Consider the following 26,454-nt stretch of genomic DNA (forward strand, 5'->3'; position numbering starts at 1 on the left):
AAACGTGCGTTTATACACGGTTTTCTTGGTAAGAATGTAAACATGCAAGTCTAAGCATAGGCGTGCATACATCGAGAACACACGTGCTTCCCAGCAGCGCCCACTGTATACGCGGAAACATTGCATATTTGCTTATTCTTTAAACCATGCCGACAAACACACCTCTTTCCGTTTATCTTTAGATGCTCAGCGGCTGTATATTTCCTAATCCCCCAACCCAATCTCTCTGAACCCACAGGAGAGACCGCGCAGACCCTTGACCCGAGGGACACTTCTTATTTTATGGTGATGAACTAGCCTCGATAATAGCCACGGCTGATATCACACCCAGTTAGGGGGACCATAAATAATTCCCTTCTCCCCCTCACAGAAGCTATAAACCAGGGCCAAGGCGCGATAGTTTATCAAAGACGAGGGCTGGCTCCTTAAATAAACCGCGGTGATCTCACTCGCGGCGGCGCCGGGGATGCGCCCCTCCCACCGCGGCCCAGGGCTCGGGAGCCGCGGGTGCCGGACCCCAGCGGGGCCCAGCTCGATGCACCCGGGGTGCCGGCGGAGCACCCCCGGCAGTGCGCGGCTCCAGGCCCGGGACAGGCAGCGCCCCACCCCGGGCCGTGCGCGCCTTAGCCCCGTCTGGGCTCCGGGCCACGGCCAAGTTCGTGCCCCCCGTCGGGCCTGGACGGCCGGGAGCCGCGGCGCCGGGCGCGTCCCAGCTCAGTGCCCGCTGTCCCTGCACCCCCCGCCCCTCCCCGCGGCTCGCACTCAGGGGCTCGGCGGGAGGCAGCCCGGCCCGCGGGGTCCCTGCTGTCCCCGCCCCGCGCGTCGCGGCCCGACCTCCCGAAGTCGCCCCCTGTCGGCGCGCGGCCGGCTGCGCCACAGCCCGCGCCACTTACCCCGGGCAGGGTCTTCTGTTCGTGCAGCGCGCTCTGGGCCTTCAGCGCTGACTCACGCTCGCAGTAGGTGAGGAAAGCGCAGCCTGGGAGGGAAGCAAGCGGCGACAAGGGTCAGTGGGGGCGCCCCCAGCCAGGCCCGGCCCGCTGCCGCGCCCTGCCGCCCGCCCCACTCTCCCGCCCTCCTGCTCGTCACCGCTCTCCCCACCTCGCTCTCTCCTGGGCGCTCTCTTCAGAGCTTCCCTGCCCCACGGTCTCCCGTCTGTCTGCCTCTCCTTCCTCCCGTGGCTTTTTCTATTTCGCTCCCTCCGCGGAGTCCTCCCCACTCCCCACGCGCCCCCCCCTGCCCGCGGGTCTCCCTCTGTCCTTGCGCCCTAGAGCTTCAGGCGTCTGTCTCTGCCTTCTCCCCACTCCTTGTCAGTGTTGTTTTTAATCAATTTCGACTCTAGCCCCTACACCTCAGAGGAGGGGCAGCTTTCCCCCTTAGATCCGTGCTTCCTTAGCGGCTACCGCCAGTGCCTAAGCCTCCCTCCCTCGCTCTGGGCTCCTCAGCAGTGCAACAGTCAGGGACCTTCCAAATAAGGGCCGGGTTTGTAAGGGAGAGACCACCCTCAGGACAGCTGCCCTAACCAAACGAATAGGGTTGTCATACGCCCTTTGGTTTCTCTGCCCCGGTTCCTGCTGTCAGATTTGTGGCTAGGTCTTCACACACCTGCTTGTCTGGAGGTTTCTGGGGTTGTCAAACCCACTGAGGCCTACCCTTGTTCTGCCTCTAACTACTTGAGGACAGATTTGCCTCACTTGACCCCCGCCTTCATCCTCCGTTAAAATAGCTGAGGATGCTCTCCGAGGTCCTGCCCCCCCCCACGAACCATTGTAACAACCCCACCCCACTGCTTGTCGGGGACTCTGGAGTGCTGTGTGCAGTGCGGCCTGCTGCATGGCCGGGAACAGAGTGTTTGGTGACAGACCTGTTTTCGAGAATCTCCTCCACTGACTAGCTTCAGGGACCCTCCCCTGTCTGCAGGTGTGGCCTAATGAGGCTTGGCTCTCCTGCAAACCCAGCTGGGGCACCGGTAAGACCGCAAAGGGCTGTTCTGGCTAAAGCACCCCTGTTTGGAAAGCCGTCCATGACCCTGGTCTAGAGAAAAGACCAGCAGGGTAGACCTCGCGCCTGCGTGGTCTGGCGCCTCCCCTGCTCCCTCCACGCCCTCCCCATTTTTCTGTGACCAGTCAGCCTAGGGTGATGTCTCTTCTCTCCACTGCCCTGGCTCCTGACCCAGTCCTTGCCACGAGTCTGATCGAAGCAACTCCCGACCACTCGGGTCTTTCCATGGACGACATCCTTCCCTCACTGTCCACCGCAAGCCTTCCGGCCCTTCGAAGGCCGTTTACTTCTTGGATGTCCACGCTGTGCTAGACCCAGGCTCCTCCCCTCCTAGGCCTTCCAGCGGCCGTGACTGTCTGGTACACACCCAGTTCAAGTCAGTAGACTTGTGGTGGCCACTTGATGCACAGAGTCCCCACAATGTCCTCTCCATCAAGTTCGTACCTAGTAACCCGTGCTCCTCCCCTTCTGACGTAGAAATAGATCCTGCTTCCCCGTCTTTGCTGCCGGGGGAGCACGTGTGTGGTGGGGAGAGAGAGGCGGGAAAAGGAAACGGAAGCCCCAGTCCCTTTGCTGGCTCTGCGTCCTGCCAACGAGCCTCCGAGCCATCCTCCTTCCCGTGGACCAGGCCCACATCACCCCCCCCCCTCCCTGGCTCCCTCCTCTCCCTTCCCTTCCCTCCTGGTCACTGGCAGACAGTTATTGATGGAGACACAGGCGACTGAAATGAATAGCGGTCAGAGGCCCTGTGACGTCGTCCCTCCTGCTGCCGCCTGCCTTTCCCAGGGGTGTCTTTCCTCCTGTCCCCTCACCCCCTTGTTGGCCTTGTCTTCTGCCTGCCACAGACAGACGGCAAGCTGGCTTGGGACAAGGTCAGGGGCAGGCTTGGAGAGGAGGAGGAGGAGGAGGAGGAGGAGGAGGAGGAGGAGGAGGAGGAGGAGGAGGAGGAGGAGGAGGAAGTGGCCATATTGTTTTCACAGCTCAGAAAAAGAAAGTTGGGATCACAGAGGAGGAACTTTTGTTCAGCTTCCAGGAATGTCTCCCACTGTTTTCTTTTGAGGGACCTCAGAGCTCCACTTGTGTTTTTTACCAAACCCAAGTGATCCGCCCTCCCTGGTCCACCTCAGAGTCTCTCCTGCCTGTTGGTTTTCCCCTTGTTCGTTCCCCTACCCGTCCTCATTCTTGTGAGGCATCTTCTGTCTCAGAGCCCCGTCCCACAATGGCTGCTTCCTCGCCCTTCCCCTTTGCTGCCTTCGGGTGTCCCTGAGATGTGACCTCCTCCAGCGCGCCTCTGGACCCCCTCACTTACCACCATCCCAGTCTCCAGCACACACCTGTCCCCCACCCTTCGCCCTCTTTTCTTCTTTCCTGCTTATCACCCAGTACTCTCTGACGTTGATATCTATTTGCTCATTGATTGGCAATCTCCGAATGCTCAGATGAGGCCAGGAACTCCATCTTGCTCTGCTTCTGCTTGCTGCTCGGAGCTCAGGACAAGGGTGGAGATGCCCGACTCCCTGAGAGCTCTGAATGCCCAAACACCTTGGCTAACTTGATAGGAGCCTCATAGGCAGTGGTGGCGGAAAGGTTACAGAGATTGTGTTCAGAGGCTGCCAGGAGCTGCCCAGGCCCCTTGGATGATGTTCCAGGCTGGACTGCCTTTGGGCTGTGCGTCTGAGGTTGCTTGTGAGGGTCAGTAGGAGGGCCCCCTCAGGCTGCATTTTTCCTTCCTGTGGGCTCCCGGGTCAGGCCTGACAGTGCACCCTTCTAGAATTCCTTGAAAGGGCTGATACATATCTCTGCTCAGAAGAGCCCTGTACCAGCCACAGGTCACTCAGGCTTTCCCTTTTCCGAATCATGGCTTCCGTATCTATCCTATGTATCTAACCTGGAGACAGTAATCCCTCTTAGGAGCTTGGAGAGAGACCTGTTAACTAGTGGCTGTTGAACAAAGCTGAATCTGAGCCTTGGGGAACCAGCTGTGGGCATTTTCCCCCTGTTGTGATGTAGGAACGTGGGGAAGGACTGAATCCCTCCCTTCATCCTCCATCCTTCTACCCCTCTGTGAGGAAGGCCCACCTCTACACCGAGGCACCTGGTACTTCTCCAGCCGTCTCTCCGCAGCTGGATCTGCACTTTCCAGCAGGAGAGATTAGTCTGCTCACTCAAGGCTTTTTGAGGAAGGCAGATACGGATAAGCTGCTCGCAATGCCAAATCCAGAGTGCAAGCAAGGACTAGCTTGCACCCCGGCCGAGCTGAGAGCAGGGCCCCAGGGGATGGCAGCTTTGGTGGAGAGGGAGCTGCAGGAGGCGCTCTTGCCCTCAGAGGGTCCTCTGCATGACCATGGGTGTGGGTGGGGGCCAAGGTGGGGTCCCAGAGACCAGGCCTTATGAGATGCTGGTGAGGCTCTCCTGTTTAGAGACCAGGCCTTATGAGATGCTGGTGAGGCTCTCCTGTTTAGGAACAGAGCAGAGGCTCTCACAGCTCCCACCGTGACAGCTAGCCATTACCTCCTATTGGTTGCTCGTCATGGCTCTTAGGGCTCTGAGCAGTGAGGCTGGAGTATCTCGAAGGGATGTGCAGCTTGCCATCCTCAGTCTGGCAGCTACTAAGTCGGTCAAACTCACCGCCTTAAGGTGTATAGTGGGGCCCTCAGACTCATCCCTGCAGAGGTGCTCTGTGAGGGCACAGTGTGGGTGGCAGATGTTTGTCATGGAGTAGTTATGCACGGGATCCTGTGGGTGGTCCTGTCACAGGACTTCCACTTGGGGGCCTAGAAAGTTCTGAGAAGGGAGTTGTCCTTCTGGAGGTGGGACCAGTGACACGGAAGTTTCTCCTGGCTTTCTGGGTAGCCATCCTCACCCTACAAGTCCATGGTCTGGTCATTGTATTCACAGAGGAGAGAGCCACAGTCCCTGGTGGCTGCTACGAGTAGAAAACACCTGAAAATCTAAGAAATGTCCCTAAGGCAGGGGTATTTAAAAGCCATGAACTCTGCAGTAGTTAAAAAGGTGAAATGAGCTGGGTGGTGGTAGTAGCTCACACGTTTGATCCCAGTATCCGGGAGGCAGGGCCAGGCAGATCTCTGAGTTCGAGGCCACGCTGGTCTCCAGAGTGAGCCAGGGCTGTTACATAGAGAACCCCTACCTCAAAACAAACAACACAAAAACAAAAAGCCCAAACCAAAAAGCCAAATAAATAAATAAATATATAAAGATGAAATGGTCCTTAACGTACCAACACAGAAAGCAGCATTACCAGATAGGGAACACGACTTGTATTCCGGCTGGCACCACAACTACGCAGAGGAGGCATATCCCTCTCCTTCTGTACGGACTCCTCTCTACATGTACGGGTGAAGTCACAAGGAGCCGCACATGGAAGCAGGAGGCCCTGATGGGGGATGTATCCCTGTGGTGGTTTTGCCCTTTTTGTTCGGTTTGACTCGTGTAGACCCAGGCATATTCACATATCTCCTGCATAATTAACTTTAAGGGAAAAAAAAGATCTGTACAAACATAGGAGAGTGGAGTGAAAAAGAAGCATACGAGAGCAGGTAAGACAGAAGGCAGGACCCACAGCCTGCATGGAGGACACAGCCGGGCATCAGCTGTCTTGCAAATACACCCACGGACGGTCATCTGTCGGTGGGACAGATACCCTGCTTCCTCAGCATCCCCTCTGCTGGAACTGGGCACTACAGCTCTGATAGCTATATAAGAGTAAGTGAGTTTGGTCCACAGCCTGAGCGAGAGGAGTTGGTGTTCGGGGAACGGAACCCATGATAGGGTAGCTAGTTGCTCTGAGAGCATTGCGAGGTCTCTTGAGGTCTTCCCAGGAGTGTGGTTGGAGGCGAGAAACTACCCAAGCGACCCAGGGACTCTCTGGGTGAGCCATGGCGTCGCCTCAAACTCCCGCTGTCCATCCCCTTCCAATAGCTCATTGCCGACCTCCTGCCCTTCAAGAGTCCACACTCTCTCTCATCTCCCCTTGAAGCATTGAGTTGAGCAGAATAGAACCCTGGTCTATCAGAGAAGGAAGGGACTTGGAATCCGTCTGGGCGGGAGCAGAGACGGAGAAATAGAACGATTAGAGAGGAGTTGCGCATAGTGCTCTCTCTCTCTGCAGCTGATGGCCTGGGCAGGTCCTCGGGGCTGGAGGTGGCCCACCTCTGCTGACTCACTCTGCCCTGCCCCTCCCCCGGCATTTCTGACTCTGCCCTGTGCTCACTGCTCTGGCCCTGGCTCTAACCTTCTCTGGCTTGCCACTTGTGTTTTCTTGCCCCTTCTATGCGCCAACCTCATGTCTGCTGTGTCTTTGAACTGACTGCTGCTCCGACAGAGTGGAGGCACCATCTTTGTGTCTCTTGGACCGGATGGCGGGCTGAGAGGCCAAGAGCGTGCATGGAGGAGGGGCAAGAGGCCCACGACTGAGGCCTGAAGAGGGACTGGGAACCTTGCAAGAAAGGAAGGAAGGCAGGGAGGGATGGAACACCGTGGCCTGGTCACAAAGACCCAGCTAGGAAGAGGCAGGCAGGACGGGTGGTGTGGAGGCACGAACGGGGTCGGGGTGTGGGCAAGGGTGTCTACCTTTCTCTAGCAGGACAACCTACTGCCCACCACGGGGCTCGGGGCATCAGTGACGCCTAGGGAAGCAGGTGGAGCCCTCTCCAACGTGGGGAAGAAACACAGTGCTTGCTGCAGAATTAATTGCACTGAGAGACGATGGCAATAATTTACAAAGCCCCCGTGAGCCGGGATAAAAGGCCCTTGTCGTTGTGAAGTGAAGGAAGAACAATTTCCTGCTCAACTCGAACAGGGCTGAAGCCTGGGGTGTAATCATCACGGAAGGAAAGGCTCCCGATGTGATGGGCTCCCCCTCCTCCTCCTCCCCCCTCCCGCATCCAGGCCTTGGCTTCCTACTAATTGAATTACAGAATTAGTCAGAGGAAGGTGGCCTTAGAATAGGAAGATCTGGACTTTAATAAAACATCAGGTCTTTCAGGCCTGGAATAAGCTGGCTTGGAGGAAGTAGGAGAGAGCTGGGGGTTGGGGGAGAGCAGAAGACACTGGTCAGACCTATGGGAGGAAGATGAGGAAGAGAAGGAGGAGAGAGGGATTAGGAAGAACAAAGGGGCTTGGGGCTACATACCCATCACCTGGCTTCCCAAGCACATGAATAAAAGGTCTTTCATGTAAATCAGGACGTGTTAAAACACAGTGGGATGATGAGCTGTCTGAAGATCTGTCTCAAATACGGATCTACTGAGTCCTTTACAGGGCCTGAAACTCCATCCTCAGTGGATCTCTGCCCTGGTCAACACCTAGGCCCCAGGATGCCTCCTGAAGATCCTTTGTGAGATTTAACATAGAGATGTAGCTGAGAAGTGATGTCCGTATCTTAGGTTGACAGAGGGAAGAAGGACAAATCAGAAAGTGCCCACAAGTTACTGGTGTTCTGAGGCCACATTTTTTCTAGTCTTTCCCCTTGTTCTGGGACTTACGTACTTCCCCTACCTTTGGGCCTACCCCAAGCCTACACCTCCTCCAAGAGCAGGAGGTTTTGGGCAATGAACAGATGAAGGACAGAAGAGGTGGAACATGAAGTCTGAGAGAGTGAGACAGGGGTGGAGCCATCCATTTTCCTTAGAGGAGGCACCCTGGGAGTGAGGGCCAGGTAATAATCTGTCACTTTACCTGGGCTCAGCCCTGCTCTCCTGGAGTCTCCTCTCTAAACCAGAAATTCCAGAGAGGAGAGTCCATGCAAGCTTGTGGCTGAGTTTCTGCCAAGTTCAACTCAATTGCACATTTGCAGAAGGAGAATAGGCTTCCCTGGAATTCTAAATTTATTTCCTCCTTCCCTTATCCCTTCCTGCCATGAGTGTCCTCAAGACAGGGATGACCTAGGGCTGGTGTGGCTGAGACTCTCAGGGGAGAAGGGCCTCCTCTTTCTCTTCTTGCTGGGCAGAAGGCACCGAGAGTGCTGTGAATGAGGAACCACAGACCTCAGAGGGTTAAAGGGCCAGCTGTGGGTCCTTTGCCAAGTCTCTCTCTCTGCCAGCCGCCCTTGTTTACACCCCAAATGCCAGAGAATTGCATGTCTGGTGTTCTACAGCACTGCGAAAGAGAACAGGGAATGCACAGCATACTGAAGGCTCACCTCCCTTCTGGTGAAGGCTCACCTCCCTTCTGGTGAAGGTTCACCTCCCTTCTGGTGAAGGCTCCCCAGTTTCTTGCCAGGGTTGATGATCTAGGAGACGGAGCCAATAGGGTGGTAGGGTCCTAGCCTTTCCATACAGGCCTGTGAAAAAGCTTGTCTGGTCACCCGAACACACCATGGCCTCTGTTCCTTTAACCACAGGGCTGTTCCTGTGGCCTTGCTCTAAGCTGCTGCTCCTTAGGGTCCCCAGGAAAGCACAAGGGTGTCCCTACCATGAGTTTTCATGAACTGCTTCTCTGACTGTCACATGCCAAAGTGTTGTCACATCCAGAATTGTGTCATTCTTGTGCCTTAGAGAAGATGTGGGCTGTCATCAGCCTTTGACAGCTCAGAAGGAGTCTTGGAGAGGCCCTCGAAGTGCCTATGGCAGGACAGACACCCAACATCTCTCACTGGTTGATTTGTGACTCAGTTCCTGTCATCTACCCCATGGGTCTTAGAGTGCAGTAGATACTCACAGAGATGTTTGGGTTACTGCATAAAAATATTCTCCCTTCTGCCCATGTCCTTTACTTGAGGTAAGGGGCACAGGGATGACCTCATCTCTTCCTGCAGGCACATAGATAGTCAGCTAAGGGGGTCCCTGGCCTTACTCACCCCTGGGCCCTCTTAAGCACCAGTGCCCAGCATGCCAGAGCTGTTACACAGAACAACAAGGTTGAACTCCAAATGCCTTCAGAACATCTGCTCATATCATTGCTAGGAGAAGTTCTCTGTTAAAACCTGGAAGCCAAACCTGCTCCTTTATAATTAATGTGGAGGGCAGCTTAGATTGCATTTTGAATTTTTCTAAGAGTGGCGTAAGGAGCCAGACTCCATCCTGTAGGGATGGACCACTGGTTCTTAGAGGCCTCCTAGCCATCACCAAACTTTGGGAGATCTCTGACCAAATCAAGGTGTATCTTAACTGGCTTGGGGAAAGAAACCATCTCTGATATCCCTACCCATCTTGGGCATCTTCTCTGTCTTCTTCTGTCTGTGTGGAACTTGGTAGCTTCACACGTAGCCTAGTTCCTGTCTGATGTACTGACCTCAGTGAATGGGAAACAGGCCTTGCCTCATTTGAGCCTGTGGTGGCCCGGGAACATTTAGGGTTGCAGAGGCAGCTCAGTATAGCTCCACTATTTTGCATGGGGATCTTTCTGCTTGAGCTTTCCATTGTGATTACTAGACATAGAGGTGGGGATAATTTTCCAAGGAGAATTCCCTCCCCCACACAGAGGAAGATCGTTGATATTTGTACTTAGCTGCTTCTGAAGCTGTCACCACATTGGCAAGCCTGAAACTCTCCAATTGCGCCACAGAGACCAATCTTGGCCCTTGAGGCGCCGTGTGTGTTAAGGAGAAGATGGACAAGCTTATTTTACTCCTTTCTACCACTGAAGGAGAACAGGTCACAGCAACAAGGCAGCGGTGTTACGAGTCCCTTGAGGGGTTAGAGACTAGGAGGTCATTGAGGACAGTCACACAGCTAAGGTTATCTCCCCACAACATGTGTCCATGTCATTCTTGGGACTTGACTGCCACACTCCTCCTCCAGCATGCCTCCCCTGTTCCTGAATCATTTTAAGAATATTTTATTTTTATATCCGTGAATGTTTTGCATGCAACTATGCCTGTGGAGATCAGAAAAGGACACCAGACTCCCTGGGACTAGAGTTGCAAATGGTTGTGACCTGCCGTACGGATATTGGTACTTGAACCTAGGTCCCCTTGAAGAGCCGCCAGTGTACCTGTTACAGAACAACCTCCCCAGCTCTTGTGCCCAGATACTTTACCAGACCCTCCCATCCAAAGAGCCCAGCTAACCCTATAGCTCCTCCCTGCAGCCCTCCTCAGTTTCCTAGCTCTTGCTGATTCGCCTTTGAATCAGGTGCTAATACTGGAAAATGTGTGTGTTCCAATGACTTCCCTCCAGTGAGACCACAGCTGGTGCGCTGGACTCTTCACGCAGGCCCCAGCATTTCTACGGGCAATTGGGTTGAACTGGTAAGAATCAGGAGGGGAGGTCGTGTCCACTACCCTCTGGTTGCAGTGGATGTAGGCCTAAAAGGCCCTTGCAACTGCCTAGTGAGGGGAACTAATCTCAATTTTCCTTTTTGGCTTCTCCCTAACAGGGTGTATGTTACCAGAGCTTACAAGGTGTGTATGTGCTTGCGTGTGTGGGGTGTGTGTGTGTGTGTGTGTGTGTGTGTGTGCATTCCCAGTTCACCCTCAAAACTGTTGACCCACAAGGGTACGGCTGGGGTGCCAACAAATGGGGACAATGAACAGAGTCCAGCACTCAGCTCTGTTTCTTTCCTTCAATCGGGGCCAACATAGCCAACACAGGGAAAAAGAAAACTGAGTCAACAAATCAGTTGTCTGTGGAAAAAGACCCAATAAGACTAGAGGAAGGCTGACATTTCTGTATGGAGTGACACAATGCTCTAATCAACTCACAACAATTTTTTGGTCATACACAGTTTTTCAGATGGTGGAAAGCATACCTTCTGCTTTACAGGAGCCCCTAGATAAACACAAGTAAGTCATCTGATGAGTGGATGACAAATACATCCTGTGAGTCAAGGCTTGAATAGGGCCTTTAGGTGGTAGAGGACAACAGTGAGTACTCCCTCATATTTGATTATATATTGGTTTTTGTGTTAAGTGCTTTACATCGACTGACACATTCGATATAACTCTATAAACTAATAGGGTTATCATCCCACTTAACAGGGTAGGAAACTGAGGCAGCAAAAGATTAAAGGTCTCGTGGCCAGGCCCATGGCAGCCAGCGCAGCCTGAATGCTGCCTGGCCCCTGCAGCCTTGCTGAGGCGGCTGCTCAGCCCTGCCTAGGCCTGAACTCATTGCAGGGTTTTCGTTCCCAGCCTATAGTGGCCTTGAGGGAAGCATGTGTTAGGACAATGCCGTGAAGGTACAAAGACAAAGCAGGTGACTTGTGCTTGGACGAGCCAGAAAGAGCACCCGTCCTGTGGAGATTCCTCCAGACACCGTTGGCGTTCCTGCTCGGCATTCTCCCTTCCCTTCCCTCATCTCCTCTTTCCCTCCCTCTGTTCCCCACTCTTGTTTATTTCTTTTCTATTCTTCTCCCTCGTCCCTCCCTTCCTTTTCCGTCTCACAACCTAAACCCCACGGTCTCTATTGCACACTGCTCACTGCTCCCTTGACTACTCCAGGCGTTTTTCCCTGACCCCAGATTTAGCGCAGACCCTGAGGCTCCTGTGAACAGACAGCTGAGGACGTTAGGAGAAACCACCTGACCTCTGTTGTCCTAGCATCCTTAGGACACCTGGAGTCATGGAAAGGGCTGCAAGTTTTGCACTATAGGTCGGATCCTGACAGTAGCTTGTTTTAGGGGCCCCTGAGTAGTTTATGTGATCTGTGAGTGGGCAGGCGATAATGATACTTACCTGCTGGGATACTAGGTGAGCAGAGTCCCTAGGATGTAATGAATTGGGGAGGGTATTGATGTTACTGTTGATGTCAGTAGTGATGGCCGTGATATGATGCTAGCCATTCCCCATGGTGTGAAAATGACTTTAGCTCTTAGACCGTCTGCTCCCCTGCATTGGATCTGCGCATGTCACTTGATTGAACCCTATTCCCATCTGTGCTCCCCAGAGCAGGAGCCCTGCCTGTCTCTCTGCGCGGCCAGCTTGTGTGCAGCTCAGAGTGATCTTGGTTTGCATTGAGAATCTCAGATGCAAGTGTGTTTTGTTTACCTCCTGCATCTAATATGCTAATGACAGGAGGCTGTAATGAGCTGGCAGGGACCAGGGTGACAAAGAGCTAGAGCTTCATGCTTCCCCAAAGAGGCACTGTGGTGTCAATTGTTTCTTTTGTGAGAGGAATTTTCAAGACCTGGGAAGGTGGGCTGGGAGGGAAGGAGAGAGGAGAGTGGGGGTGTTTCAGAGAACGCTTAGAGGAGGGTACAGGCTTCTGGCCACCTTGATAAGGGACTCTTGGGTAGGGTGAGGAGCTCCAGACGGTGTCTGTGGGGTACAGGAGGAACAGATGTCCACATTAGGTCCTCAAGAGGCTTCTATGAGCTCCATGATGGGGACCAGCCCCATGGATATCTATCTGTCCTGCCTCTGTTACAGGGCTGAGCATGAGGCAGCAGCACAGAAAGAGGGGTAGACAATGGTCTTCAAGAGAGCGACGCACGGAGGCCTTGAGCAAGCTCCTGATGGGCGGATTGCTGCCTTCAACGAGTCAGTGGATCTTTTTGGACCTCAGTTTCCTTTTCTGTGAAATGAGTTTGGTAAAATCCTGCTTAGGAATCCAGGTCTCTGGGATCAACGAATGAATGTGGGGGCAAGAGGAAGGAACAGGAAGTGTGCACCTCTCTTACAGATGTGCATCTTACGGATGGGGAAAGGCTGTGTGTGTAGGTCAGATGTGAGCAGTCACTCCAAGACCACAAGATAACTAGGGGTCAGATCCTCTGCTGTCCTTGGAGATGAGTGGGAAGTACCAAGAGGCTGGAGAGCCCAGGGCAACCTAGATCCTGAGCAGGAGCAGCAAGTTCACGCAACCAGCGTGAGAGGTCTCCAGCTGTGTAGGCAGAAGACTGCACCAACAAACGGATGGGGACAACTTCCCTGGTTTGCCACCAAACGGAAGGCAACAGGGGAACAAAAGCATGTGTGGTCATATGGCTGCATCCAGCCAGGCCTTCTGCTCTCTTTCGGTGGATAATGGGCAGTGGCTGGAGGGACAGGTCTGAGATGCTCACGTGTTCATAGAGGTGTGGAGGGCTTTGCTCTCAAGATGACTGAGGGGATGAGAAGCATCAGGACTGGAAGAGGTTTTGCAGTACCCGGAGCCAGTGAGTTGTGCCAGTCAAAACCACCCCTAGGCCTTACTTTTTTTTTTTTTTTTTTTTTTTTTTTGTCATGCAATGGGTCTGACTCTCCCAGCTGCTCTGTCTTCTTCTCCTTGAGTCTATCTTTTCTCTTGGATCTCTAACACACTTTACTTTGTCTTGGCTGAGCAATCATACCCTCTGGCCAGGAAAGCCAGCTGGATGGCTGAGGCCAGCAAGGGTAGGGTGGAGAAGAGTCATGGCTGCTGGCTGCTCCTCCCTGGACTTTCTGCTAATGGGCAGCTGCGTGCCGTGGCCAAGGCTGACCACATGGACCCCACCTCGGGTTTCACACACTCTTGAGGTTTGGGACCGATCTCCATGGTGTCTGATGGACAGATGAAGCCAGTGAAGAGCTGAGGGTTCAGGGCTGCAGGACAGAGCATCCCATCCCTGAGGCCTGCTACTCTCAGTTCCTTCAGTAAGGGCTCAGGGGCTACTGTTTGCCCTGCTCTGGCCTGGGGAGGGAAAGAGAGGGAGAAGGTTGTAGATGCGCGTCTCAGGGAGTGACTGTGGACAAGGGACATTGAAGGAGGCCATGGCACAGCGCCCACGGTGGGCGAGCAAGTCTCAGCTACAAAGGAAGAAAGGGTGGGGGTGGGGGGTTGTCAGGGGCATTTCTCTGGAGCAGAAGTGCCACCCAAATGCTTAACGGAGAGGGAGTAGGAGTGGCTGGGACACCAGGGAGGAGGACAAGGCCAGCAGGTGAAGTGTAGAGAATGACTTTAGGAATTCAGTCTTGTGCTGACCAGCATGGGGCTTGCCCAACCTTCTTCTCTGCTCCCCTCCCTCTCTTCCTGTCCTCTCCTCTCTTACCAAGGTTCTGTTCAGAGGCAAGGAGCAAGGTACAGTAAGAAGGGAGGAGGCGCCAGGGACTGAGCAAGAAGCAGTAGAGGAGGGCAGCTCACGTTTTGTGCCGTGGTCTCTGCTGCTCAGGCTGCCTCTGCCTCCCGTGGCCAGTCCCCCGCCCCATGAACCTTCAGCCACCAAGCCGCCCATTTTTTTTGTCTGCAGGTCTATATATAGATGGAGAGGCACACTCTGGAACTGCATTTGATGTAGCCCTCTGGACTCCAGCTAACTTTTGGGGAGTAGTTTTCTTGGGAGCCTGCCAGTCCAATTCCTCCCTCGTGAACACTAATTACCGCACAGACCTTCTCCATGAAATCGGTGCTGAAGCCATTTCCATCCAGGCGGCTCTCCAAGACGAAATTTTTCTACTGGGAACCGACAGCCGCAAATAAACCTACCATCTACTTAGCAACGGAGAGCCAGAGCTGGCGGGAGGTGGGGAGAGAGGAGGCGCTGGGAGAGTGGGAGGGAAGGGGAGAGGGAGGGAGGGAAGGGAGGGCTTGCTTCTCCCTCCTGTTCTTTATTTTTCAGAAAGGATGCAATCATCTCTCGCCAGGAAGGTGGTACAGAGTGGATTATAAGACAGTGTGGTGGCTCGGGATGGGGGCTCAGGCACCCACGAGGCCATTTCCTGCTCCTGGTTGCTTGAGCGAGGTCAGTCCCTTCTCAGTTACACGGACATGGAGGCAACCCTTATTCAGTCTGGGCTTTATTCTCTCCTTCCACTTTCTAGCCTTTGCCACAGCCCTGCAGGTCTGGTCCATCCCTTGCTCCTCCTGTCTGGCCAAACGGTGGTCCCCACCTCTCTGTGTCTGGAGAGGTCACTCTCATCAACCAGGACAGGGCATGAGTCTGCCTCCCCAGGACAGCCGTCCCTGAACTATTCATTCTGACCTCAGTAGGGCTGCACTGTACACCTGCTGAGTTGACTCTGCCTTCTTTGCTTCCAAATAGAATCTGTGCATTAGCTGTCCCAAGAAGGGGGAACTAGAGGGAGGAGCTTCAAATTGCCAGGCAGGGTTGGTATGTCACCATACGCTTGTGAGTGGCTGCCATTTACCCTAGTGACAAGGAATGTTCCTAACAACTTGTAAGTAGGAAACAGCAGGGCCAGGCTTTGACTGCATGGACCAGTGTCCAGAGCTCAGTGGTTGCTAGGTGTCTGTGTGTCAGTCCCTCCCCCCCTGCTACCATCTGCCTCAAAGGTCAGCCCAGGGCTCTACTTTCAACCTTTGATGCAAAAGCACTTACAGTCAAAGAACAAACAAGATGCCATTTCCCCAGAAGGCTTAGGGCAGGTGTAGTGAGCTCTTATGACTGGTGGCCTCTTGCCGTTTCAGCAAGCCTGAGTGGCCTTGGAGACTGTGCTGGGTCATGAGCACAGTAATAGTGTCATCCAGTCAGCAGAGAGCTTCCCCCTTCTTCGGCAGAGCCTCTACAACGCCCAGCTGTGTATTCAAGGATTCCACACCAGGGTCTTAGCTCATCTCTCCCAGGATCCTTATTGTCTGTCATGGGTGCTGCCGACCCTGTAAGGGGTCTAGTGCCACCATCTTTGCTGTTGAGGCTTCATGAATGCCTTTCCTTCCCTGGCTACCAGTTTCCTTAGCCATCCAATGGGCAGAGTGACTCCTGTCTTGGCCTCACTGATGTGGGCAGGGACTGCAGGTATCAGGAAAGCATTGCAATCATGAACTCTTTTCACGGGCTAAGGCTTGAACTTAGATTTCCTCTCTAGCAAGAAGTTAGGTGGAGACACTCTCAAGAGGGCCAGCAGCGCCTAGAGAACCCTTCCTGGGACAAGGGGAGCCAGGGCCCCTGGGGGAACGTCCTACTAAAGGAAGCCTGGGTTAGAGATCCTGGAAATATATACCTAAGGACAAACTCCATTTCTCTTCTAGGCACCTGTGGCTCTGTTTACAAGGTGTGGAGTTGAATCAGTTGACTTAGGTGGCCCTTTGGTGGAACTTGCTTAGGTGTTAGTTAGAAATGGGGCACACAGTGCTTAGCTCTGTCCCCTTTGAGCTGTGTGATCAGGGCTACACTCACTCTGATTTTTGGGGCCTGAGGGCTCTTTCGTCTTGGGGTGCTGAGGGCAGGCTGGGAACATGGGCAGATACTGGACAGCACCCATCTTGGATACACGGGGTAGACCAGAGTTGGCTTTTTGTAGCATGGATAGTCCTAGTCACAATTGAAACACTTGCCTCATGCTTGGGACATGACTGAGTAGTCTGCACAACTCCCGTTTAGTTCAGAAGTTCCGTCCTCATGGGCACATCCATGAAAGTCACGTGGAGGGTGAGAAGCAGGGTGCTGCCCGGGTAGATCCCCTTGGCATCCACACATTTAGTTCCCAGAGCCTGGTTGAGATGCCACGCTGCTTCTCACTCAGGATGGGACACTTAGGGGGGTTAGAGGATGTGGCGGTGGCCAAGTGGCAAACTGTCCCCACGCGGCTATGGCCAGTTATCCCTGTCCACGATAGTTTAATCTTCATTGTTGGCGTTGCTTGATTTGGAATGGCTTAGGAAACACACGTCTGGGTGAGCCCATGAGGGTGTTTGCAGAGTTTTACCCAAGGAGGGAAGTGAGCACCGCTACCCAGGGTCTCTGGACTGAAGGGAAACGGGTAAATGAGAACGAGAAGAGAGCCGGTCGTGACCAGCTGTCTCGCTCTCCTGCCACGGCAGCTAGGGCTGACACACTGTCACCCCACGGTGAGCAACAACCTCAAATAGTGAGCCAAAACAAACCCTTCCTTCCTTACGTTGCTTTTGCCAGTAATTTTGTCACAGCAGCAGTGAGATTAACCAATAAAGTAACTTAAGTCTGAATGGCTTTGTTTGGTCAAGCTCTACAAGCCTGGTGGCCTGGGTTGACCCTCAGCACCTGGAAGTTGTCTGAGCTCCACACATACTTCCTGAATCAAATCTGAACAGTGTCTGCTGCTTCTTCCCTGCCTAAATTCCTGAGGCATTTTCTCTAGAAAGCCTCTAAGTTTCCTGCAGTAGAGTTACTCTGAAAGGATCACACCAATCACAGGGCCTTCCTAGAGGGGACCCTGGCGGCAGTACATCTGTCCTGACTAGAGTTCATGTACATAGGGACCTGAGGGCCAAGACCTCAGGGCAGTGACCGAAGAGACCAAGCTCTTCCTGCCTAAGGTAAGAGCCCTCCTCCCTGAAGCATCTTTCTCAAGGAACATCTGTGCTCCATTGGCCGGCAGGAGGCAGAACCATGAGATAAGTAGGAATTTAGTATTGGACAGACCTGGCTTCCATCCTGGGCTGTTCCAGTGTCTGGCTATGTGTTATCAGGCAAGCCCTTTAACCTCTCTCTGGGCCCTGCTTTTCCAATTGAACGCAGATATCTGTGGCATTGCTGTCCCAGGTCTACTCCCAGTGCAATGACAAGCCATGAGAGCGTCCCATTTGCTGTGCCACGGAGAAAGTATATCCTACAGATTGCACCCTTTCCCAGCCCTGTGAGTGGCAGCAAGGTAAGCATTTTCTGTGGGACAGGAGAGCAGTTACTAGTCCTCGTGGGCAGACTCTCCTTCCGGAGTTGTAGATTGGCGATCGGCGAGCAAGCTGCTCTACTCGGAGCCTGAGCTCATATTAGTGCCCCGCCCTCCTGCTTCCAGCTCTGCACCACACCCCTGTTCTTTGGGCATTCTTGATCCTTCTTTCAGACAGGCAGGCAGGCAGCAGAACAGAGAAATAAATCAAAGTTGCTTTCACGTCTTGGAGGCCGTGATGCTCCCTTGAAGTGATCCCTTGCTTCCCATTTCCCACCCCAATAACTCTTGTATATGGAGTGTGAAATAATTAACAGTGGCAAAAATAATTCTGGAAACAAGAAGAAACTAATTGTGTAGGCTTGTTTGGGGAGAACACAGCTGAAGAACAAGAACAACAAAAAAAAATCTCACTGTGTGGGGAGAGGTGGGCAGGCTCATCGGGTCCCCGCAGGCCAAGGCCGGAGATGGGGTGGCTGGCCAGAAGGTCCTCCAGGACACCTTCCTCATCTCTGCCTCTCCACGAAAGGCTGTTCATGCTACAGCCAGGACAGATGCTCCTCTCGGGTACTGAGGTGACATCCTTAAATACATTCGGCATTCTACACCCCACATTGCGCCATCCAAGAAGGCAGATGGAGAGGGAAGTCTGGTCACCTGGAGCAGACGTGTGTGTGTGTGTGTGTGTGTGTGTGTGTGTGTGTGTGTGTGTGTGTGTGTGTGTGTGGTCTTCTGGGAACTGGCTCCATCCCTGAACTTGAGCTGGAGGCAGCTGGCAGGCCTCCCACCCTCGTGGGCCCGGAAGGCTCCTCTTCCCTTTCTTGCCTGCCTTCACCACCCAGACTGCCAGCCCCAACAGACGCCCACTGAGCATCAGTCCCGTGGCTTGGGTACCATTAGGAGGTGCTGCAGTTCTCCCCGGGGAAGCGGAAGTAAGTCATCCTCAGACTCACACACTTCATGGATCTTCTAGCTCCGGGAGGCTTGCCTCCTCCTTCTGCTCTCTCTACTCCCCTCTCGTCCTCCACCACGTTTGCTCTGCTCTTCCCAGCTAGCGAGAAGGTGCAGAAGAGGCCCCTGTTCCCAGGCAGCAGGACAAAATGGATAGCTGGCCCAGGGTTGTGGCTACCAGGGAGGTGGCCCGAGGCTGGCTCCCTATCCTCTGTTCATCCTTGCTTTCCTTGCTTTCCCGGCTATACAACGGGTCTCGCCTCTTCCTGGTGACCACCACAATCCACTCTGCCTTGGGTGAGACCTGACTCTCGTGACTGAGCGCTGGGCACAGGATAGTGAGAAGGTATCTGTGGCCTGCCTGCCTTGGACACACTTTTCCCTCTCTGTGCCCTCCCTTTACGCATGGAACATTTGTGCTTGTACAACAGGCTTCTAAGGTTGCTTTTGGGGGAGAAACATCTGCCTGCTGTTTACTTGGTTATCTTGTCTGGCCTATTACAATTGCCTCTGAATTTTCCCCTCCACTTCCAGCATCTCGGTCTCAGGCCGTCACTGCCACTGTCTTGAGACCAAGCTCTGAACTGTCCTGCCCTTGTTTTCAAAGCTTCTGTGAGTTCACATTTTCCCGAAAGTCAGCACACGCTTCTCAGGGGCTTCTTACGCAACATCCATCTCCACCATCCTCCACACTCAGACCTCAGTGTCGAAGGGTTATTTTGAATTGTGTCCCCCTTGGGGACAAGACAACTATTCCAGAGTCTACTTGGGGCTGTAACTGATGATCCACCCCCTTCTCGGGCCAGTCGCATTGGGAATCAACATGGCTCCCGTATGGCTCTGAGTCTCTGTGGCTTAGCTTGCTCTCAAGCATGTTGCTGGCTACATATGGGGTTGGGGCACTTGGCGTTGTCTACACATATCCAACCTGTTGGGTCCGGCCACCCTGAGGGAATGAGAAACCTGAGGGCGTTACATCCCTTCCTGCTCACTCTATACCACACCTGTCTTAAAAGTGGATTCCTCTGCTTCTCCCTGTCCACACCCCTGTAATTGCCTGGCATTTACCTTCACCCCCAGAGTCTGTCTTTCCTACATCTCTGGGGACATGACTCCTCCTTTCCAGCCTTTGCAGGTTGTTGCCCTTTACTCTCTGATCTGACTAGAGTCTGGGGCTGTGATTCTGAGGCAGAATAACCAGGTGAGGTTTGATCTGGGGGTCTTTGAAGGCCAGCCTCAGGCAGGGGAAGTCAGGAGAGCCAGAGAAGGTTCTGGCAAACACCAGGAGGAGGAAGAGTTACGTCTGCACCATCAGTCCGGAGTCAGCGCCTTGGGTAAGCAGGGGCGGAGGGCAGGTGGGATGGGGGAATGGGGCCTAGAGTGGGAGGGTGACTCCCTGGAGATTGGCTCCCATGGGCCATTTGCTCTGCTGATTGCCTGACAGCACTCCAGGGCAGGTGCCCAGGTCTTGGGCTGTGATCTCATCACACACTGGGCAGCTGAGGTCCTCTGTGGGGCAGGGGTGGAATAATATGCTTGGGAGGTGAGTGTGGAGCACACTCCTGCCTCCTGTTGGGCTGACGGATGGCTCCAGGTAGTCACTGACAGTGCTCGTCTGTTCTGCTGGCTGACAAATGCCACAGGTGCAGCTACAGGGGACAGAGCCAGCTGCTCCGATCATATCTCTGAATATGCGACTCAAGATCATGCTGTGAGTTCCAGCCGTCTAGTGGATGGAGGATTGAGAGCCCCTTTGCTGCCATCAGTTGGTGTCCTGAGCTAACCGCGTCTCCCTGGTTGGGAAACAGGATGGGAGCTACCAGGGTCTTATTCCTCTGAGCCGGGCCAGTTTAACACATGTGCCAGCAATCCCGAGACTGTGCTGGTGGGCAAAAGAAATCACCTCTGTCTGCAGCTCATCTGTCTTGAGGTCCCCTTCTTCTGGCCAGCTCATTTCTCTGCCTCCTGGGATTTCTGTTTCTGCTCTGTTGTATCCTTCGGCCTGGAAATCCCATCCTGACTGCTCTGGCATAACACCAGCCTCCTTCCCATAGCTGGTTCAGCTATCAAAACGGACTTAGGTTTACTTTTCCCAAGTTCATTCATGCCAACATTAATACAACGAAAGGATGTTACCAGTTTTATATCTACCGCCACCAATTAAGTTTTGATTAGCACCTGCTAATCTATACTCGTCTAGAGTAAATCTAGAAGCTGCCATTTACACATGGGTGAAATGAACAGTTACAGTATTGAGAGTTTTAATTCTGCAAAAAGCACCATAAAGTGCAGACTTCTTTGTGGCAGGTGTCTGGACATGTTGGAGAACCATGTGTGTTGGAGAAAAATCCAGGAATTGACTTCTGAGTTTCTGACATCTATCTGTTGGTTGATTCAAGACACATTCTGTCTTGGCCTAATCTTTGCCATTTGTATAAATGAAATAAAGTTTATTGGACATGTGGCTCCTAGGATTAGTGGGAGTGTACCTGCCAAACAGCAGTCAGTAAGTATGGAGTCATATCCTGAGTCAGTGGGAGACCTTGAAATATAAATGTTAGCCTAGTAACTTACAAACAGTAAGAAGATATCTACTGTATCAACAAACCATTTTACTCTAGGTATATCCTAAAGAACTAAACGTATATTTCTAGATGAATTTTTGTCTATGAATATTCATGGAAATGCTATTAGCAGCAGTCCCTGAATGGAAACAACCTACATTTTTCTCAGCTGGTAAACAGATAAACAAGATATGATACCCATACAATGGAATATTATCCACAATAGAAAGATAATTCTAGCGTATGTTATAACAGAGATGAACACAGAAACATTATGTTCAGTAAAGAAGCCACCCACAAAAGTTCTCATAGTGTATGAACCCACCTTTATGAAACAACAAGAATAGGTAATTCCTTAGAGACAAAAAGGAATCTTGTGGTTGCTAGGGACAGAGGTTAATTCCTCTGAGTTGTAGCACTGACGTTTAAAGGCAGCACCTATAAGAAAGCGAAGGAAACTCACAAGACCGGGGAGCTCAGAAAGTTACTAGACTCACAAGGTCGGTGATGAGATTGTATGAACAATTTGCTGAGGAGAGGAGAGTCCCCAGTGGAGCTGCCTGTAAACAGTGCCGGGCGCTCTGGGATGTGGCTCCCACGGGTTTTTGATGATGATGCAGCTGCTTTTGAGTCACCCATGTTCATGTAAGTACCCTCAGTAAACTCATTGGCTCGCCAACCTGGACTAGGGTGGAATCTTCTCTTTGATCTGTAACAAGAGGGTGCCTTAGCAAGATGAATAGGCATTTGGTCATATCTCCTTAGGAAAAACCACGCAAAAGGAATAGTTGTTTGATGGAGTAAGGCAAAGGTCTTGGAACATGATGGAGGTGATGGTTGCCCAATAAGTCGGTATTGCATATCACTATTCTGTATGCTTTAAAATGGCTTGAGGGGTGAAGAAAACAATGGGAGAAATGAACAATTAAAATTCAGAAGCATCATTTTCCACCCCTCACATGACCTGGAATATTCCAGCCTCATTCTTTGTGCATCCCAGACATGTCATCTACTCGGCCTGAGAGACATAATTTGGGTCCAGCTGATCAGACTGCTTGCTGCAGGGACACTGCCCTCTTCCTAAGAAGCTGGTTTGGGTTCACTGCCCCAAAAGGGCTCCTTGCATTTGAGTGTCTTAGTCCTGAGCTCTCTGTTTCCTCCAGGCTTCCTAGGTGACCCCAGAAGGCCTTCCACAACCACAGGTATCTCTCTTATTAATACAGCACTGGAGGAACCACCCTGATGTCTGCTCCTCTAGAGCCTCCTGGAGCCCCCTCATGAACTGGACGCTGTGAGCCAGCTTCAGCTTGCTGAATGAGGCTTGACTTGCTGTTGGCCCTGCTAGGCCTTCCAGTGTGATCAGACAGCTACACATCACATTGCCAAAGTCCCTCCAATGTCTAGCGCATTACTGTTTTCTCCCTGGGTTTCCGCCCCATCTTTGAGCTCCTAGGCTCCACTGTGTAAGCATTCCCTTCTCCTCCAGGCATTTCTACTTGGCCACCCACACGCTGCCCAACCCCAAGCATCTGCCAAAGATGCTCAAGAATTCGTATCAATGGGGAGATTGGCCCAAGGAATGAGATGGGGTGTCATGCAGGAGATGGTGTGGGGGATTGGTCAATTTCAATTTTTCTGGTTCCTACCAGCTCCCTTGGAGAAACTGGCAGAACCCCTAGGTCTTTGTCCAAGGTAGCACTGAATCCTTCATCACACCGATCCTGGTCACTACCCTCCTGACTTGAGGGCCTCACTCTGTAAATATGTGTCTGGCGGTGAGCGATGACTCAGCAAAGGGAGCTGATGGCTTCGGTGGGCACAGTTCACTAGTCTCCTCCTTCCCTGACACCTCTCTATGTTTGGGTAGCTGTCACTCCCTCGTCTTCCTTCCCGAATGCCTGTGTCAGTGGCCTTTAAGCAAGGCTAACACTAGCCTGGGTCCATACTGTGGGTTGCTCAGGAGAGGGTGTGAGCTGTGCGCCATTTGTCACAACAGTGCCAGGGGGTGAGGTCTGGGCCTCCCCGCTTCAGTGTGTCTGTCCACCACCGTCAGCCTTAAAGGCTACTGTGGGCCACATGCTCTGCTCTCCAGACTGGGCTCTGGAAGAGTCTCTGACTTGCCCTATCTCCAGTTCTCTAAGCTCTCCGTGATGTCTTTCGATTAGCGTGCCCACATGACACCTTCTTTCTCTTGCAATTGGCCACCCAGGTGTGACTCTCCAACAGGCTGCGCACACTGGCAGGCAGGAGGCCGGAGGCGTTGTGTACTGTGCTGTGCCCACTTGGCAATGTCCCTGGGATAGGAATGAAACTGGACTCTGAGAGAGTTGCTGGGTACGCTTTCCCTTAGCTCTCTCCCTTTCCCTTCTGTTCCCTTCCCTCCCTCCCTCCCTCCTCCTCCCTCCTTCCTTACTTCCCTCCCTTTCTTCTTTCTCCCACTTCTTCCGTTTTCTTTTCTTCTTTTTTTTTTCCAGAAGAGAAACCAGCTTCAGCATCCCCACCCACTGTATAAGTACTTTGACAAATGGATTCTCTCCTGCCACACTTACCCTAAGCAGGGCATCTGTCACTTAGGAAGGCACTGTTTAAAGCCCTCCTGACCTTTCATGCAGTGTCGGGGCAGCTGAGGGTGGAGGTGCTGGAGGGGCAGTGTGGCTGACTTCAGGTCATCAGACCCAGGATTTAAAAAGCGAAAAGAAAGCACACACGCACGCGCACACACACACACACATGCACGCACGCACGCACCTCCCTACACAACTCACAGAGTAATTGCTGTCTCCTTGGCAACAGAGCAGCAGTCTAGATCCCTGCTTCACCATCCTCCTGGGCTCTGAAGGCCAGGGATGACGGGGAGCGGAGGTGGGAGGAGGTTCAACCCTTCCAAGTTACTCCCCCCTCCAAGTCTCCTTTCTTGTTTTCTATTGGTTTCTGGGTTGCAGTCATAATGTCTTGAGCAATGCCTTAGGCTGGGAGAGTCAGTGTCTCTCCGGAAAGCACGGGGTGCAGTATCAAGGAAACCCTCCAATCATGCCCCCCTCCAAAGTCTCTTCACTGGTTAAGACTCTGAAGCCATCACGATTGTTTTCTCTTTTTTGTTGGCTTTCTCTCCTGTTTTCCTCCTCTTATCCTCCCCTTCTTCCTTCTCCTCTGTGTTTTTCTTTCGAGGATTTCTTTTTCCTCCCTACCTGGTCCTCTTTCTTTGTTTCCTCCTAACTTCCCCCTTCTTTGCTTTGGTTTGGAAGTGAACCATTCCCCCACAAGCTCTTCAGTTCCCAGCTGGTGGAACTGTTTTGGAGGTTCTGAAACCTTTGGGACCTGGCCTAGATGACAGAAATGGATCACCAAGGGTTTGTAAGGAACTCTGCCATATCCCCACAGCCATGAGCTCTGTCACGCCTTCCTGCCACTGCTGAAACTGGGAGCCCAAACACACTTCTCTTTCCCTTAAGTTACATCTTTGAGGTGTACCTCAAAACTTCTCACAGCAATGAGAAAGTGACTGACATGCCCTCGTGTCCTCCTTGACCCCTCTTCCTCCCTCTTCCCCTTAAGCTCCATTCTCCCCAAGATCTCTATGTAAGGCCTTAGCCTTGGTGTTCATGGCATGCGTTGGTACTGCTTCACAAAGGTGGGACTCGCAGAGGCTGGGAGAGGGACAGTGGGACCTCCCTGGCACAGAAGACCCAGCTAAACAGGAGACAAGCATCCCTCCAGAGGTGTAGGAGAAACCTCCTCCTTCCCTAGTATTCACCGAAGACCAGACAAGTTGCATGTGATCCAGCAGTGGAGGCTTGGACGATGGCCATCCCCTCCCTGCTTCAGTATAGATCCCTTCATCCTTCAAGGACAAGCTCTGCTGTCTCCTTCAGGAAGCTATGCCATACTGAATGACCCGCGCTTTCTCTGCCACCTGCTGGGCCTCCTTGCTCAGGGTGGTCTGTGGTATGAGAGGTGGGATGGTCAAGGTGACTGGGAGTGGACAAATCGTGGGAAGCCGTGGGCAATTTTTGTCTGTGGATGGGCAGCAGGGTGGGGTTCCTGGAGTCCGAGACTCACTTGCTAGGAGAGAAGCTGGGGAGCCACTGGGTGGGCCACAGAACGGTCCTGTCTGCCAGACTTGATTTTCTGCCCCCTGCATGTCCTCCCTAAGCCAAGTCAAGCTTCTCTCTTCAGTCTTACCCACTCACTGTCTGCTGAGCTGCTGTTCCCACCATGCATCTGTTCCCCCGCTGATCCCATCTCTCCAAACACCCTCCCTAGGCCTTTCTGCTTGTCCTTCTTGGAGCTTCAGGCCAGATTCGGATGCGGCCATTCCTGGTCTTGTTACACTAGCTGAGTTCTGATGCTTTCCTTCTCTGCCCTTCTGTTCCTGATCCTTCAAGCGTGTGTGTGTGTGTGTGTGTGTGTGTGTGTGTGCTCGTGCATGCACACACGAGAGTGCCTTCTGACAGGTGTGGAATGGGTATCCTGGAGAGGCTCAGGTGAGCCCATAGGTGTTGTGGTCTCCAGCACCATCCGGGGAGTTCTTGATTGTTTTCCTGAACACAGCTGTCAAGCAACCAGGCCCAGGTGTTGCAGATAATCTGCTTTTTGCCTTCCCATCCTTCCGACTGAGGGGCCCTTGACTAACAGGTAGAGGTGGGAGCTCTTTCCCACTGTCTTTCAGGATGAGGGTGTTTTAGCAAGGATCAAAGTTTCCTGGAAGGGTAGCAATATTTTCAAGCCTAGGCCTTACGTAGCATGGCCCATCACTGACCAACATTTGTTGAGCATCTATTGCATGCATAAGCGGAGAGGTGAGGCTAATAATGAAAGAGGAGGGACTTCCCCCTCTTTGAGCACGGGTTCTATAATGGTTGATCGTCACTGAGAACTTGACAGGGTTTAGCATCTTTAGGATCATGGTGTGTCACAGAAACACACCTCTGGGCATGTCTTTGAGGGAGCTTCCAGAAAAGTTTAACGGAAGAGGGATGGCCCACCCTGAATGTCCGTGGCACCACTCCATGGGCTGAGCTTTGGCCTGATTGGGAAAGAGACAGTGCTGAGCGGCAGGGCTCCTGTCTCTCTGCTTCCCTACTGTGTGTGTGACGGGCCACCTTACACTCCTGCCATCTCTTCTGTCACTATGCCTCTTCCCACCATGATGGGTTCCACCCTCGGGTCATCAGCCAAAATAAACCCTTCCTTCCTAAAGCTGCTTCTTTCCCAGTATTTAGTCATAGCAACAAGAAAAATAACTAATGCAGTATCTGGCCCCAGGAGCTCACAGGCCCCTGAAGAGAGAGACAGTTGCTCAATAAACAAATCATGTTAGCAATCAGACAGAAGTCTCACCATCTTGGCCTTCCCTGTACTGATGACCCATTGACCTCCTAGTCCCAAACTGAAGGAACCCCTAGAGGTAAACAAACAACTTAAGGGAAGCAAAAGGAATTAGAATTTTAAAATCCTTCCAGCAGCAATTAAACCTGG

At 52.7% G+C, this 26,454-nt stretch overlaps 1 protein-coding gene and 1 long non-coding RNA gene across 26 annotated transcripts in view; one reads left to right on the forward strand and one right to left on the reverse strand.

Moving 5' to 3' along the window:
• Celf4 (CUGBP Elav-like family member 4) overlaps nucleotides 1–26,454 on the reverse strand; it is a 277,565-nt gene that overhangs the window by 202,487 nt on the left and 48,624 nt on the right. For 24 of the 25 annotated variants that reach the window (XM_040757969.1, XM_040757979.1, XM_040757974.1 and 21 more), the window contains exon 2: nucleotides 894–976. In XM_040757969.1, coding sequence (XP_040613903.1) covers nucleotides 894–976 — 83 coding nt within the window. Of the gene's footprint in view, nucleotides 1–893; nucleotides 977–1,098; nucleotides 1,223–26,454 lie in introns of those variants that run through there. The other variant, XM_040757991.1, reaches the window with a different exon arrangement.
• LOC121144365 overlaps nucleotides 14,961–26,454 on the forward strand; it is a 38,082-nt gene continuing 26,588 nt past the window's right edge. The window contains exons 1-3 of the long non-coding RNA XR_005881719.1: nucleotides 14,961–18,758; nucleotides 19,539–19,746; nucleotides 20,056–21,621. This is a non-coding gene — a long non-coding RNA (uncharacterized LOC121144365). The remainder of the gene's footprint in view (nucleotides 18,759–19,538; nucleotides 19,747–20,055; nucleotides 21,622–26,454) is intronic.

This window comes from Mesocricetus auratus, unplaced genomic scaffold (assembly GCF_017639785.1).
Source record: "Mesocricetus auratus isolate SY011 unplaced genomic scaffold, BCM_Maur_2.0 Super-Scaffold_100015, whole genome shotgun sequence".
Lineage (NCBI taxonomy): Eukaryota > Metazoa > Chordata > Mammalia > Rodentia > Cricetidae > Mesocricetus > Mesocricetus auratus.